The 12,958-nt window shown below is 37.5% G+C and overlaps 1 protein-coding gene across 12 annotated transcripts in view; it reads left to right on the forward strand.

The window, feature by feature from the left end:
* The window catches only part of ROBO2 (roundabout guidance receptor 2), an 891,080-nt gene that overhangs the window by 764,874 nt on the left and 113,248 nt on the right, over positions 1-12,958 (forward strand). For 9 of the 12 annotated variants that reach the window (XM_017829032.1, XM_017829038.1, XM_017829041.1 and 6 more), the window contains exons 6-7: positions 502-629; positions 3,872-3,883. In XM_017829032.1, the coding sequence (XP_017684521.1) occupies positions 502-629; positions 3,872-3,883 (140 nt within the window). The remainder of the gene's footprint in view (positions 1-501; positions 630-3,871; positions 3,884-12,958) is intronic. The other 3 variants (XM_017829033.1, XM_017829036.1, XM_017829044.1) reach the window with 1 other exon arrangement.

Consider the following 12,958-nt stretch of genomic DNA (forward strand, 5'->3'; position numbering starts at 1 on the left):
CAGAGCTTGAATATATTTTTTATTGTCTGCAATCGGGTAGTGTGAGATCCTACCAACATGCTCATGGTTCCCTAAGGGATTGCTGCTGTAGGGAAAAACTGTACATAAAGGGAAATTTCCAAATCAGCAAAAGGTAAAATGTGTAGCTCACACAGTTTAAAGGCATGATAAACCTGAGCTGTCATGTATTGATAACTGATGTCTGATAGCCTAATTTTATCTTATTGCTCTAGATCAAGGACAAAGTGAATGATATTATTAATAAAGCCCTAATACTGAGTGAACGTAGCAATACTAATTTTATGTAAAGTTTCTAACTAATGCAGAGCGCAGTAAAAATGTCACGAAGATTAATGCTTGTCGGAATTATCTAATGCCAGATAATAATTTATCTTCCAAAGTTGGCTCCAAGATAGATTCAGAGTGGCGTAATCCAGGTGGTAGTTTTTGTTCCTCTCTCTTGTCCACAAAACGAGTTTTCATCCTTTTCCTGTCCCACAGGTATGACATCAAAGACGACTACACTCTGCGCATCAAGAAAGCCACGAGCACGGATGAGGGAACCTACACTTGCATTGCTGAGAACAGAGTTGGAAAAGTGGAAGCCTCTGCTACCCTCACTGTGCGAGGTGAGTGTGTCCTGTATGGATAAATTGCTTTCTGATGGAATGGGCCACATTCTCCCCCGGCATTGTTTGGGTTTCACGTACCCTTGGGCAGTTGTGGGTGCACGGCAGTGATTTACATCACTGGTGAAATCCTGGTCCTGGTGATATCTCAGGTAAAATTTTAATTGACTTCAATAGGATAGGATCTCCCTGCAGTTAAAGAACTGTGTTTTTATTGAAGAACATATACATATATATGCTTAAGCAAGCACTACATAACCGTGGGCATATGTGAGCCATCAGTTTAGGCCATTATTCACGTTTCTTTCTCTAAGAGGTACAAGGAGTATTGTAACTATATCAATGACAAACATAATGCAGCTAATATTATTATGTGATTAGCTCTGCAATAATTAAACTCTCTACCATTACCCTTTATCTGCAAGATAAACCATAGCCAAAGGAAAGAGAAAATCCTAATTAAATTTTGTAAGTATTGCAAGGTAAAGACTAACATATTCTCTCCTAAAATATTTGTGGTCTATAGTACCCAGTCTGTTTATGTGCTGCTGTTTGATTTGGTAAGGAGGCTTTAAGGCTGGTAGAATAATGAGTTGACAAAATATCTTTTGTGACAGTAGATATAGACATGCTAAAGATTAAGGGGAGAGAAAAAGTTTGTAGGCTAATATTTCCATATGAGTAAACAGAATATAATAGTCATTACTACATTCCAAAAGATAAGCAGCAATTTGGCACAATGGATATCATGCAGACACTATTTCACAGTTTAGTGGTGCATGCTGACGGTTTTCAGTAGAGCTGTGAAAGGTTAATAAAAACATTTTTAGCTTTATCTGTCCTCCTCTTTTCATACACATTAAATCAAATGTTCAAAGTCTCAATGGATTGCTTTATTAGAACTAGGGTCAACTGACCCAAGAGGCCAGCTTCCATTTCCATCCATTTAATGCATGGACACAGTTCAGTTTAATTTGCTGAATTCAAAGGGACAAAAAAAAAAAAGCTCCGAGTGGCTTTGAAGGGGAGAGATCTTAGTATGTAACAAAGAAAAGAGAGCATTGTGATAATCCATCTGCTGAAATACTACCTCAGTGTTCACTTTAGACCATGGTGACAATGCAGCTCTTCCTGTTTTAAGCTGAAGAAATAGGTTTACCTGCTACATGCTTATGTAAGAGATTGTTCTTCTGTATTGTGACATGAGAAAAACAGTCACCACAGCAAACTCCCAGAAATAGTCTCACCCTGTTCCTTTGTCACAGGCAGGAGCACAGTATCCCATAAATCTGGTAACCAATTCACTAGCCTTTAAACACTCCTGGAACTGTGTCCACTGTGTACATTACTGGAGCAAGCCTTTCATATTTGCTACCCAGACTTGTGATATAAACAATAGTTAGAACCAAGACAAAAAATCCTTTGAAATCACCCAAGCTTGAACACGATGAAAAGTGAAACAACAGAAAAAAACTCGAGGAAATACATAATGTAATTGATTTTCCCACAAAAAAGCAGATTTTTATTGTCTTGTGTATTTTTCCTCCTGGGTTTGTCATTTTTGGTCAAATACATAATGTTTATCCAACTCTAAGGAAGCCATTATATTATAAGCTTACTAAATGTTCAGGATATGGCAGAAAATGAGAAAAGTGAAGAAATTCATCAGAGAAGTCTGTTACTCTGAATTTTCTGAAAACAAAGGACTAGGAAAACTCCCATTGACTTTAAGGGGACCATGAGCAATGGTCTTTTTAATTAAAGAAAGTCTTAATTCTGAATTCTTCAACTTTTAACAGTTTTATCTGACACTAGTTTTACTGTAACCACTTGTCACGCAGAGGAGCAAAACCACTTAGCATTTCAAAATTTATCTTAAGGGTGCCTTGGTCCTTGCGGGTGCCAAATGGTTGCATATGGCAACCTGACAGCAGTGCAATCCTCAGCTCCCAGTCAGGAAGGCTGAATTACACTGTCACAAACACCAGAATCTGAGGTCTGTGACTCAGACTTCAGGCCCTCCCTTGGAAAGATGCAAATCACTTACGCCTCGTCTTTCTGCAGAAGAAGGAATACGTTCATAATTCTAAAAGCCAAAAAGTGTCCCAATAGATGACGGGTGAGAAAGGGCAGCAGGCTTGAAACAGTTAAATGAAGTGGGTATTCCAAAGTAGGGATAGAGCCATGGAAAGACTGAGAACTAAGAAGGTCCTTGCATGCTCTCTTACCTCTGAATCTGCATGTCTTATGTTTGACCCTAGCCTGCACATAAGCACACAGACTTGGTAATCTTCTTAAAAAGAGAAAAAAAAAAGAAAAAAATTGTGCTGTTGCTCAGCAGTGTGTAAGTATTTCTGCTGCTGAAACAAGGGAAGCTTTGCCTACACAGATGCAACCTGGGGTCAATTTTATATACAACTTTTCAGCTCTTCTGAAAGGGATGTCTATATTTTATTAACAGGGGGACTGGCAGCCCTCTTCCCTAGCACAAGTATAATGAAGGGCTGTCGCTATAATCAAGAAATCACTTGTTGCAGCAGCAACTTTCAATCTTGATATGAACCTGAAACAGTATTAACCTGTCGATCATTCAGCAGCAATTTTTTTAGGAAATAGAAGTTACCTAAGGAGTGATTTGGGAGGTTCTGGGTTGAAGTCCCTGTGGCCATTTCAGCCTATTTGTTATATTTTCATCAGCAGTGTCAGTGAGGAAAAAAAGAACCTGCGCTGTAAGCTTTCATGTCCTTATTGAATGAGAAAAACTGTCCTGGGCTTTCTGTAGCCCTTACTGCTGTACTGACTGGTCATGCTTAAAATTCAATTGGTGTTTGACTCAGAAAGCAAAGGCCTTGCATCTACTGGCATGACATTCTGCAGTGTGCGGCTTAAATTGATGTGTTCATCGGGATCTAAAAGTTTGTGCTAATGCAATACAATTTTTCTTTTATCAGGCATTAACAATGATACTTGATGATGGCATGCGAAGATAATAAAAATGTTTCTCAGAGAATGGTTCCAGTCAGCTTGTTCAGATGCTATGCTCAAGTAAATGGGATAATAGTGGCACGTGACTGAGCGATAACAACAGTAAACATTTTACTCAGGCTGTCATTTGAGGGGTTAGCAATCATGGTAGTATCCATAGTGGAAGGTAACATTACACGTCATGCATTCTGACAGATATTCTTTTCTTTTTTTAATTTCTTTTTTATGTTCTCACTACACCATTGTAATGTCAACAGCTCGCCCCGTTGGTAAGTAACCATCCTTCTATCCATTTTAGCATGGCTTCATGCAATGCTTCATCTTTCATTTGCAGCAGCATTTAACTGGCTGAAACGAGCAGCCAGCGCTTAATAGTCGTTACTGTCTAACACCAGGCAAGTGATTTTGACTGACAAAGTGCTGTTTCTGAACTTTGTATTTTCTGCTGTGTCGTGTATAAACTCATTTTGCCAAATCACCAGCAAGTGCCAATCAGAGAAACGGGGGTGGGTGTGGTGATACTGAGCAAAAATCACTCATTTAGATGTTTTTAATGGTCTGTTTATGGGCCTGGTATAAAAGCCATTGAAATCAAGAGAAAGGATTGTATTGACTTTGCTGAGCTTCTACCAGGCCCTAAACGATCAGCTCATCCTGCTTTTATTGCACAGCAGTAATAGCACAGGCTTTGCATGTCCCGTCTTCCTTGTGTCTTTCAAAGAGCTCTGAAATGAAGTGGTCCTGAAATCAGAGAGGGGATGGAGCAGATTTTCGTGCTTCTTAAAAAAGTTCATCACTGATTTTTGCCTTTGGGTCATCTTGGAGTGCAGTTTGAAATGCACTGTATAGGATGCAGACTGTTTTGAAAAGCAAGTCCTGAGGAAGACAATCTCTGAATTTTTTATTCCCACACTGAAAATTTTCCTATGCCTTTGAAATTCTGAAAATGTACAAAAAATACAGCTAAGCATAATGGAAATTTTGCAACTGTCAGTAGCTGAAATTCACTTTTGGTGTTCAGAAATATCCTGAACATACTATTTAATTTTCTTTCATGGATGGTTACTCTGTGCCTGTATGGATTTAGTTTAATGAGTTGCACTGCTCCTCTGATTTTTGTAGTTTGTGTTTAGATGTGTCTTTTCAAATAATATGGTTACTCCAATTTTTTTGGATTAGTGTAAAAAGTTAGTACTGCTGTTTATGGAGATTGCTGAGCGGGTTGGTCTTTATTTATTTAGTCAAAACTTTTGCTAGATATGTGTTTGACTAAAGTCTGTGAGTTTGAAGTCATCTCAGCTCTTCACTGTTCCGAGTTTGGAGGAAGAAAGGTTAAAATAATTAAAAGATAAAATCCAGGTTAGGCCTCTTTTTCCAGAACTAAGGTGATCCCATCTTATTAGCTTCCTTGAACTAGTAAATATAGAGCCAAGCCAAATACCTCCACAGTCACAACATGGCTTATCCAAGCCTGGAGAATTCCCTGTACAGAATAGAAATTCACTCTTCTCCATTTGGGATTTTGATAGCAAGCTTTAAATCCAAATCACTACTGTATTACTTTGGCATTATGCTGGTTCTTAAGAAATTAATTCCCAAGAGTTGTAATAGTGTAAAAATGGAGTAAACTTGCAAGAAATTTTTCCATTTCTTAGAAAGTGCAGCATGAATTTAGTGTGCTTTTAAGATAAATCTTTCATGTCAGGGGATGCTGCTTCTTCATGTACTAAGAAATGCCATAGGATTAAAACTATTTTACTTCTAGGTATTTTTCTCACTTTGCTGACTCTTAAAAAAAAAGGCAAGAGAAAAAATCACAAAGTAGAGACCGTTTCAGGCTGTGTGAAAGCCATATAAAACAGATGACTGGAGATTCGTAAGAAAATGATAGGTTTCAGCAGTGTTGATGGTGTCTCATTTCAGAGCACTGATTCTTTTTTAAGGCTTTTCAGGCCATTGAGTCATCCCTGATTCCATCTCCAAAGCTTATTCAGCAGCTCTTGGTCTCCATTTACTTTATGTCCAGGTATATGATCCCTTTGTGTGATCATGCTGAGCTCAATTTCACATATTCCCTGCCTAGGCTATTTTATTTTATTGCAAGAGAACATTCTTCTTTTACATCATTTATTCAGGAAACTAAAATTACAGTGGTTGATCTGAAAATAATTATCGCATGGGCACATGGTCTTTATCAAATTATTTAATTTCCAAATTATCTTTGTGACTTGTGAAAAGATTGTTGAGTAACTAAGTCCAACCCCAAAGATATTTGACGTATATATGACTCCCATACAAGTGTGTATGTCGTGATTGCTGTGTAGAAGCAGATCATTGTATGTCAATCACTTTTATGAGATCCTGTACCTCCAGACAATGATAGTGTCTACCTTTATTGACATTTGTGCTTAAGTACCTGAAATCGAGCTGATTTCTACAGTTCATAGCTCTGTTCCACTCTAGAACAGGCAAAGCATGCAGCTACCTAACCTGGTTTTTTTTCAAATTTAAAGCCTGGTAAGGCAAACCAAAGTAGCTTCCCTCTCTACTAAGAAACCCAAGTGATCCTCTGTTAAAATTGTCATTTGACAAGCATGGTGAGTCGAATAACATTTGTAGCATTTTTTTATTCAGGAAGTTAACTGGAAGGCAGAGCAAAAATACCTCTCCTTGCCGAAAGGAAGCTAAAGCAAACACTACTTAATGTTATTAAGCTCACAGCCCTCTAGGAGATTGACATTTTAACAGAAGTATATTTATATATTTATGTATATGTTAAAGTGTAGGGGAGCCATTTAAAAGTTTATATTCTTTCGTGACACCAGAGAATTATCTAGGTACTTCTACCTTTCATCACTGTCTCTAATTCAAAGCAGACATGTTTTGTCTTTATTGTGCTTTAAACAAGACCAAACAATTCTTTTTTTTCCAATGTCTTGTCACTGAACAACAGAGAAACACATTTTTAATGTTGCAGGATTGTAATCCTTGCTGCAAATGAAATAATTTTTGTTTTCTGGTGAGTTTTTGTCTGTTTCAAATATTTCTTTTCTGTTATTTTTATTTAAATTTCAGCCTGAGTGAAAATTCAGGAGTGGGGTTGCCAGTGGCCATCTTTGGTTCAAGCAGCTATTAACAAATGGTATATACTACATAGATAAAATGAGGTATGGTTCTGCTCGAGGTGGATGGCAGCTGGTGAATTTAACAGCTCTATGCCAGATTATTCATCATGGCTGAATTTGCTGCTAGGAATAAATGCGTTGCCCGTTTCTAAAATAGATGTTCTCTTATTTATAACCTTTTGAAAAGATTTCTGACAGGATTCGCAACAGATGGGTTTAGGAAACAAGATATTATCTCTATTTAGACCTTTTTCTGGAGTTAATTCACTCGTTAGATGGATTTTTCCAGATGAATATTCTCACTTTTGCATTCTGCTGTCTTTCTTATGGCAGCTGGGCAGGAGAGTAACTGCTAAAAGAACAATAGTTGGGAAGAGCCCAAAAGTTTCATATGTTCCCATTGACAATGACACTCATTTTAGAAGCAGTTACATACTGCTTTGAGACAGAAGACCTTCAAATAGAAGATCTATGAAGATCTGTCTGATGTCCCAGTTACTTTTTTAATAATCATTCAAAAAATCATTCAGATGCCAGAGTGCTACTCAGTTTGCAAATTGATTTCAACTAAGTCCGAGTGAAAAGTCAGTTCTTTGCATTTCAGTTGCTTTGCAGTAAGTCAAGTTTACTCAGTTTGTTGTCAAATGCTATAACTCATCTTCCCAGAAAAAAGTGACTTGCAGCAAAAAGCTGGACAGTTTTGCCACCTGGATAAAAATCAAGTATTTGGAATTAACTAAGGAAGTGAAGGGAGACCAAGTTACAAAATCTTAACTTCTGTACCATGTTGAAGAAGAGACAAACAGATAAGACACCTGCTAGGAATTTTCCAAATTTCTCATTAATTAAATATAGTCTATTCATATTTAAGTGCAATGTGACTCTGATGCATTTCATTCCGAACTGGGAAGTTTTCCCAACATAAATCAGCCTGGCATGACTTAGTGGTCTATTAGGGATGGTACAGCATGAAACATAATAGAAAGGACTGTATATTAAACAAGGCTGTATTAGGTGTTGTGGCTAGAAATTACATTGCTCAGACGGTTCAGACTGGTAAGCGAGAGAGAATTCTCTTTACTGTCCTTCATCCCAACTCTTTCAGGGAAAATCTATATAGGATGAATGCTCTTTATTTTTATTACGTTCATGAACATATCACCTTCACTTGAGACACTGAGGATATATAAAATATCAGTAATGTCGATTGGTGTGTGACAGAAGAGATGAGATCATACTTGGCACTACGGTGCCATCTTTCAGTGGCACAAATCTCCAGTCTATATCAAAACGTGCTGTGTTGCCCTCTCAGCTGCCACATACAGAAATTTTCAGAAGAGGGTAAGGACACCAAGGGACACTAGGCTTTTTGGATCTGTTTCTTCCTTAAATGTAAGAATAAGACATCATAATTGTTTAAAAAATAGACAAATTCTTCAGATTAAAGAAAAAAGGTTACTATAAAATGGAATTCAGATTTCTTCATATACTAGTAAGAGATTAAAATATGGACCTAACTTGTTCTGGTATTTCATAGGCTTTTAAAGAGCAATCTAAAAATCTTGAAGTCCTTAGCATGTCTACTTTGACAAAAGTTTACTTGCTGAACTTAAGTTGAATCACAAATTTTGGGTGTCATAGAAGTAGACTGTTTGCAATGCGTGGGCCAGAATGGCTCTACAAGTGGACACTGAGCACGTTAACCACCAAGCATTTAAGTGCTGGTCCACAAAACTCAGCTTCATTTCCAACTCCTCCAAATCTTTTTGGGTTTGCCAGACAGAGGTCAAAACAGAAAAACAGAAGATCTGATAGGGGATTCTTCTTTGAAGATAAGCATGAAAAATGACAGTGTATGTTCTTGAATTATTAGCATGTCATACTGTGGCATCCTGCTCGTTCCACTGTGGCTCCAGGTGCCAGTTCTCATGCTGTTTCTCTTAGAGAAAACCCAGTTACACCAAATGCAGGAAGTAAGTGATCAAGCACCCTATTTTTATTTATTTTCTTTTTTTTTAATTGCTGAACTCTAGCTCGGGAAAATTTTAAGAAGTTTAATGCATACATTTTTTTTAATTTTGCCAAAACATGCTCAAATCATGGGAATTATTTTCTTGCTTCAGTGGCTTCTGAGTATCTCCCTAAGTCTTTGAAGATTAGTGTATAAAAAAGGTCTTTAGATGTGTTGCTCTCCCCAAACTTTTCCCTTCCTTTCTTGTAAAAGGAGAAATCGCTTCCTTTACTTCTAGAGGAACATGGAAATCAATACATTAATCCATTCACTTTTCGTTTTACTTTCTTTTCTGAATTGCTGCCAGCCATAATGCAGTTTGGATATTATCTCGGTGTTATTCAACAACAAAACTACTTACTGTATGCCCTATTCCTTGAATGCTGGCATTGTCAGTCAGAATAAATAGTCATTTCTCTTTCTCCTTTTCCTCTCTTCATTTAACAGTTGCCCAAATTGAGCAGAGTATCTCCTCTCAACCTTATTTATTCTCAAGTGTAAACAAACCAGGAATTTGTCATCTTTCTCACTATAGAGGGAGCCTATTATCCTATCCAGGCTCTTTACTCTTTTCATCATCTCCTTAGCTCTTCTCTTCAGCATGTGAATTCATGTTTTTTTTGAAGATTACACTCGTTATTTTGACAAAATCTTCTTGTATCAGCAAGGGGTATGCTTTTCCTTTCTAAACATATTACCAGCAAACCCTCCTGCTCTCTCCTGTGGAAAAAAAAGGAATAAAGGCAGATTACATGTCTTTTTGTTGGCATAATTTGTTTTGTTTAGTAAACTCACAGAAGGTAGAGTAGCACAAGCCATCCTCTTATGGTACAGTTTACGTAGGCAAGCAGACTAAAGTATTAAGATTTTTGGAGAACACATCTTTTCTATCTGATCTGAGCAAAAGGTACATCCCGAATCTCAGACACTTGAGGAAAAAGAAAAAAATTTAAAAAGCATTATCTGAAGTCAAGTCGTTGTTATGGAATAATGGAAGTTATTGGGCAGAAGAATCAGTGCTCCCTCTCTTTATAGGCATAAAAACTAAGTGAAGGACTTTCTAGATGGGATTTTCCAGCAGAATCTGTAAGGTGAAGGGGCTGCTTAAAAGACATGACTGGACAAGATAGAATGAAATAGAGATGTATGACTGAATGAGAATAGGCTACAGTCTAATGCTGAGATGAAATTATGACCACATATTTAAACTGAATATTTAAATGCACTGTAAAACAAAGAGAAGAATAGGGTCAGGAAAAGTGCTGCTGATAAACTGAGAGCATTGGAAATGGGGATGTGGGATCAGAAAGTAGATGTCTTTCTGTTCAGCTATGTAAGAGACAGAGTTGGATTCTTTAAAATTATTCTCAAAGTTTTGTCTTATTAGTCCTAGGGAAGAATGAGGAACAAATCTGTTTTTTCTGCCATGAAGGTTTATCCCACTTCATTCTTTTAGGTCATTCAGGGATAAAAGAGAGATTCTACATGTCAAAATATATAGGACAGTTAGTGTTTTTTATTTATTGATTCTCTAGAATTCTTTCACCTCTTGCAAAGAAAGAAAAAAGTGTTTATGCTTCCATGCTTTAAGAGATTATCTACTTCAGTGTTTCAGAGCAACTGAAGGATAAAAATGTTGTTATATGTGAAATTCAGAACCTGAATTTAAATTGAAAATTAGAACAATTAGTATGAAGGAAGGTTTAGCATTCTCAGATGATTGAAGTGTGGTCTTTTCACACTGTCGTGTTTTTACACGGTTCATCTGAAAACAGTAAACAAAACAACAACAACAAAAAAAGGAATTTCTCACTTTCCATGAGGCAAGAGCAGAATGAAGGACACTTGCAGGAGAACTGGTCCTGGCAATAAACTTGCTGAGACCCCACTTCCCCCTCTCCACTTCTTGCTCTGAGCTATGGATTACTGGAACTTACCCAGGTTATGGGAAGCCACTTTTCAGAAGACTCCAAACCAGGCAGCTGCTTTGCCACCTCCACCCATGTAATTTTAAAATAATATCATGGGTCTAGTGAAGGACTTCATGAATCACTTGTTAACCCCATAACCTACCCATTCCTCTGGTTTTTGGCAGAACCATTCACCTGAAGAAGAAATCACAAAACAAAGAAAACGCTATAAATGAACAAGCAAGAGGATATTGTTTTAAAAAAGAATTCCCACAAAATGAGATCTATGTATTTGTTTCAAAGACCACTGCACTCATGCAGCCTAGGGAATAGTTATAGATTCCTATGTTAACATGATGCTCATGGCAGATTAAAACAGGAAGCTCATTTTGCAGGTAACTCAGTTATAACTCGCGTGCTAAAAAGTTCCTGCCTTCCCCGTGTGTCAACACACCTAATCATTGGAGCGTACCATAAGATTATGCCTTTTCCCTTTAAAGAGAATGATCATCCTCAACTTCCATTAATTTATCCCTGATAAGAAAGATCTGAATTAGTAATAGGCCTAAGTTGTCTCAGTCTTCTGTAATGGCTCCTGTGTCAGAGGCTACACCCTTGATTTATCATTAGTCATAGCTAATAGTGCACTAATAACTTTGTGTCCTAACAACCACACATCACTTTCAGTACCCATTAAGAAGATCTAAATTTACGAGGGAAGAACTGCTGAATCAGCCCAGGTTTCTAGTGTTTGAGACTGCACATATTTTCTGTTTTCCTCTATTTACTCCATCATCAATAAGAGCCTTGTGAAGCATCTTTCAAAACTTTTAGACCTTTGCATTTGCACTTTTTGGCAGCTCATGCCGTGCTCAGGGCAAACATTGTTACAAGGTGTGTAAGTAGGACCTTACAGGGTTTTTTTCATTTGTTTCACAAAAGTACTTGAAATTCCAATATCTGCCAGACCTTCTAGACAAATTTAACCAATGACACACAAAGTCAGAGGATCATTATTCTCTTTAAAGAGTTCCTGTACTGCCCTTCAATTATCTGAGCTGGTATCAGGAACTAGCAAAGCAATCCTACAAGTAAGTAGTCCTATTCCATAGATGACATGAAAGGTTACCTACCTTTCCAAAATACATATTACTTTACCTGGAGCTCTGGGGGCTTCTCCTGTCCTCTGTGTAAGTGTTTTAGAAGTAAGTCTTGATCTGTATTTGGTAAGAGTGGAACCGAGTTCAATCTCTTAAAATATCCCTGTGTATCAAAACTAGCTGAAGTGGCCACATGAATGTTTTCACTGCGGTAAGGATTTGAGAGGAGCGTTGAGATACCAGCTTCAAGTCTTTGTGGGCTATGCAAAAGAAGATTGGGATGTTAGTGGGGTTTCAGAAGTCAAAAAGCAATTTGGGGAAGGTGATGTTATCACTCTCTTGCCTCCAGACTGAGATATTGAGTCTAACTTTGTACCAAGCCTAACTTTGATTGCCCAAATGAAATTAGCTTGTCGTTCCAAATGTACAATGCTGAAAAAGAATGGGAGATGGGAATCTTAGGTTGCTCTGCTGTCTCTTCCCTGCTGGAAGCAGAACTGAGATTACAGAATCTTGTTGCTTTAACAGCCGGTGTCTTTCTTCTTGTTCCTCAAGGCTTTTCCACCTACCGTTATCTGAGTTTTGCTTAGGATATTTACAAGTCAGCATATTTCCCTTTGCCCCCTTTGAACCAGTCATAGAAATATATTTATGGATAATAAACAATTTCAGTTTAAAATGAAGCACTCATCTTTATCACTTTAGCTTGCCTATGTGATCTTCATGATGAATTTCATGTGCAGTTGACTATCAACTGAAATTAGTCGTAATTAAAGGTTGTCAAATCTGTAATTTAAGCCCTTGGAATTTTTTGCTGTCACTCTTTTCCTGTAATATATTATATTTTCAATGGGTTTGATCCAAAGACTACACAAGCCAATAGGAGAATTTCTACCAGCTTCAATGAAGTTTGAATAACGCCTCATATTCTATGGTAGAATCATAGAATCATTTAGGTTTGAAAATCATCTACACATCCTTTAAACACCTCTAGGGATGGTGATCCACCACTTCTCTGGGCAGCCTATTCCGGTGCTTAACGATCCTTTCAGTGGAGAAATTTTTCCTAAAATCCAATCTAAACCTCCTCTGGCACAACCTGAGACCATTTCCTCTTGTGTATCATTTGTTACCTGGGAGAAGAGACTGACCCACACCCAGCTACAGCCTCCTTTTAGACAGTTGAAGAGAACAATAA

Source organism: Lepidothrix coronata, unplaced genomic scaffold (genome assembly GCF_001604755.1).
Source record: "Lepidothrix coronata isolate B3197 unplaced genomic scaffold, Lepidothrix_coronata-1.0 Scaffold157, whole genome shotgun sequence".
In the NCBI taxonomy this organism is placed as follows: Eukaryota; Metazoa; Chordata; class Aves; order Passeriformes; family Pipridae; genus Lepidothrix; species Lepidothrix coronata.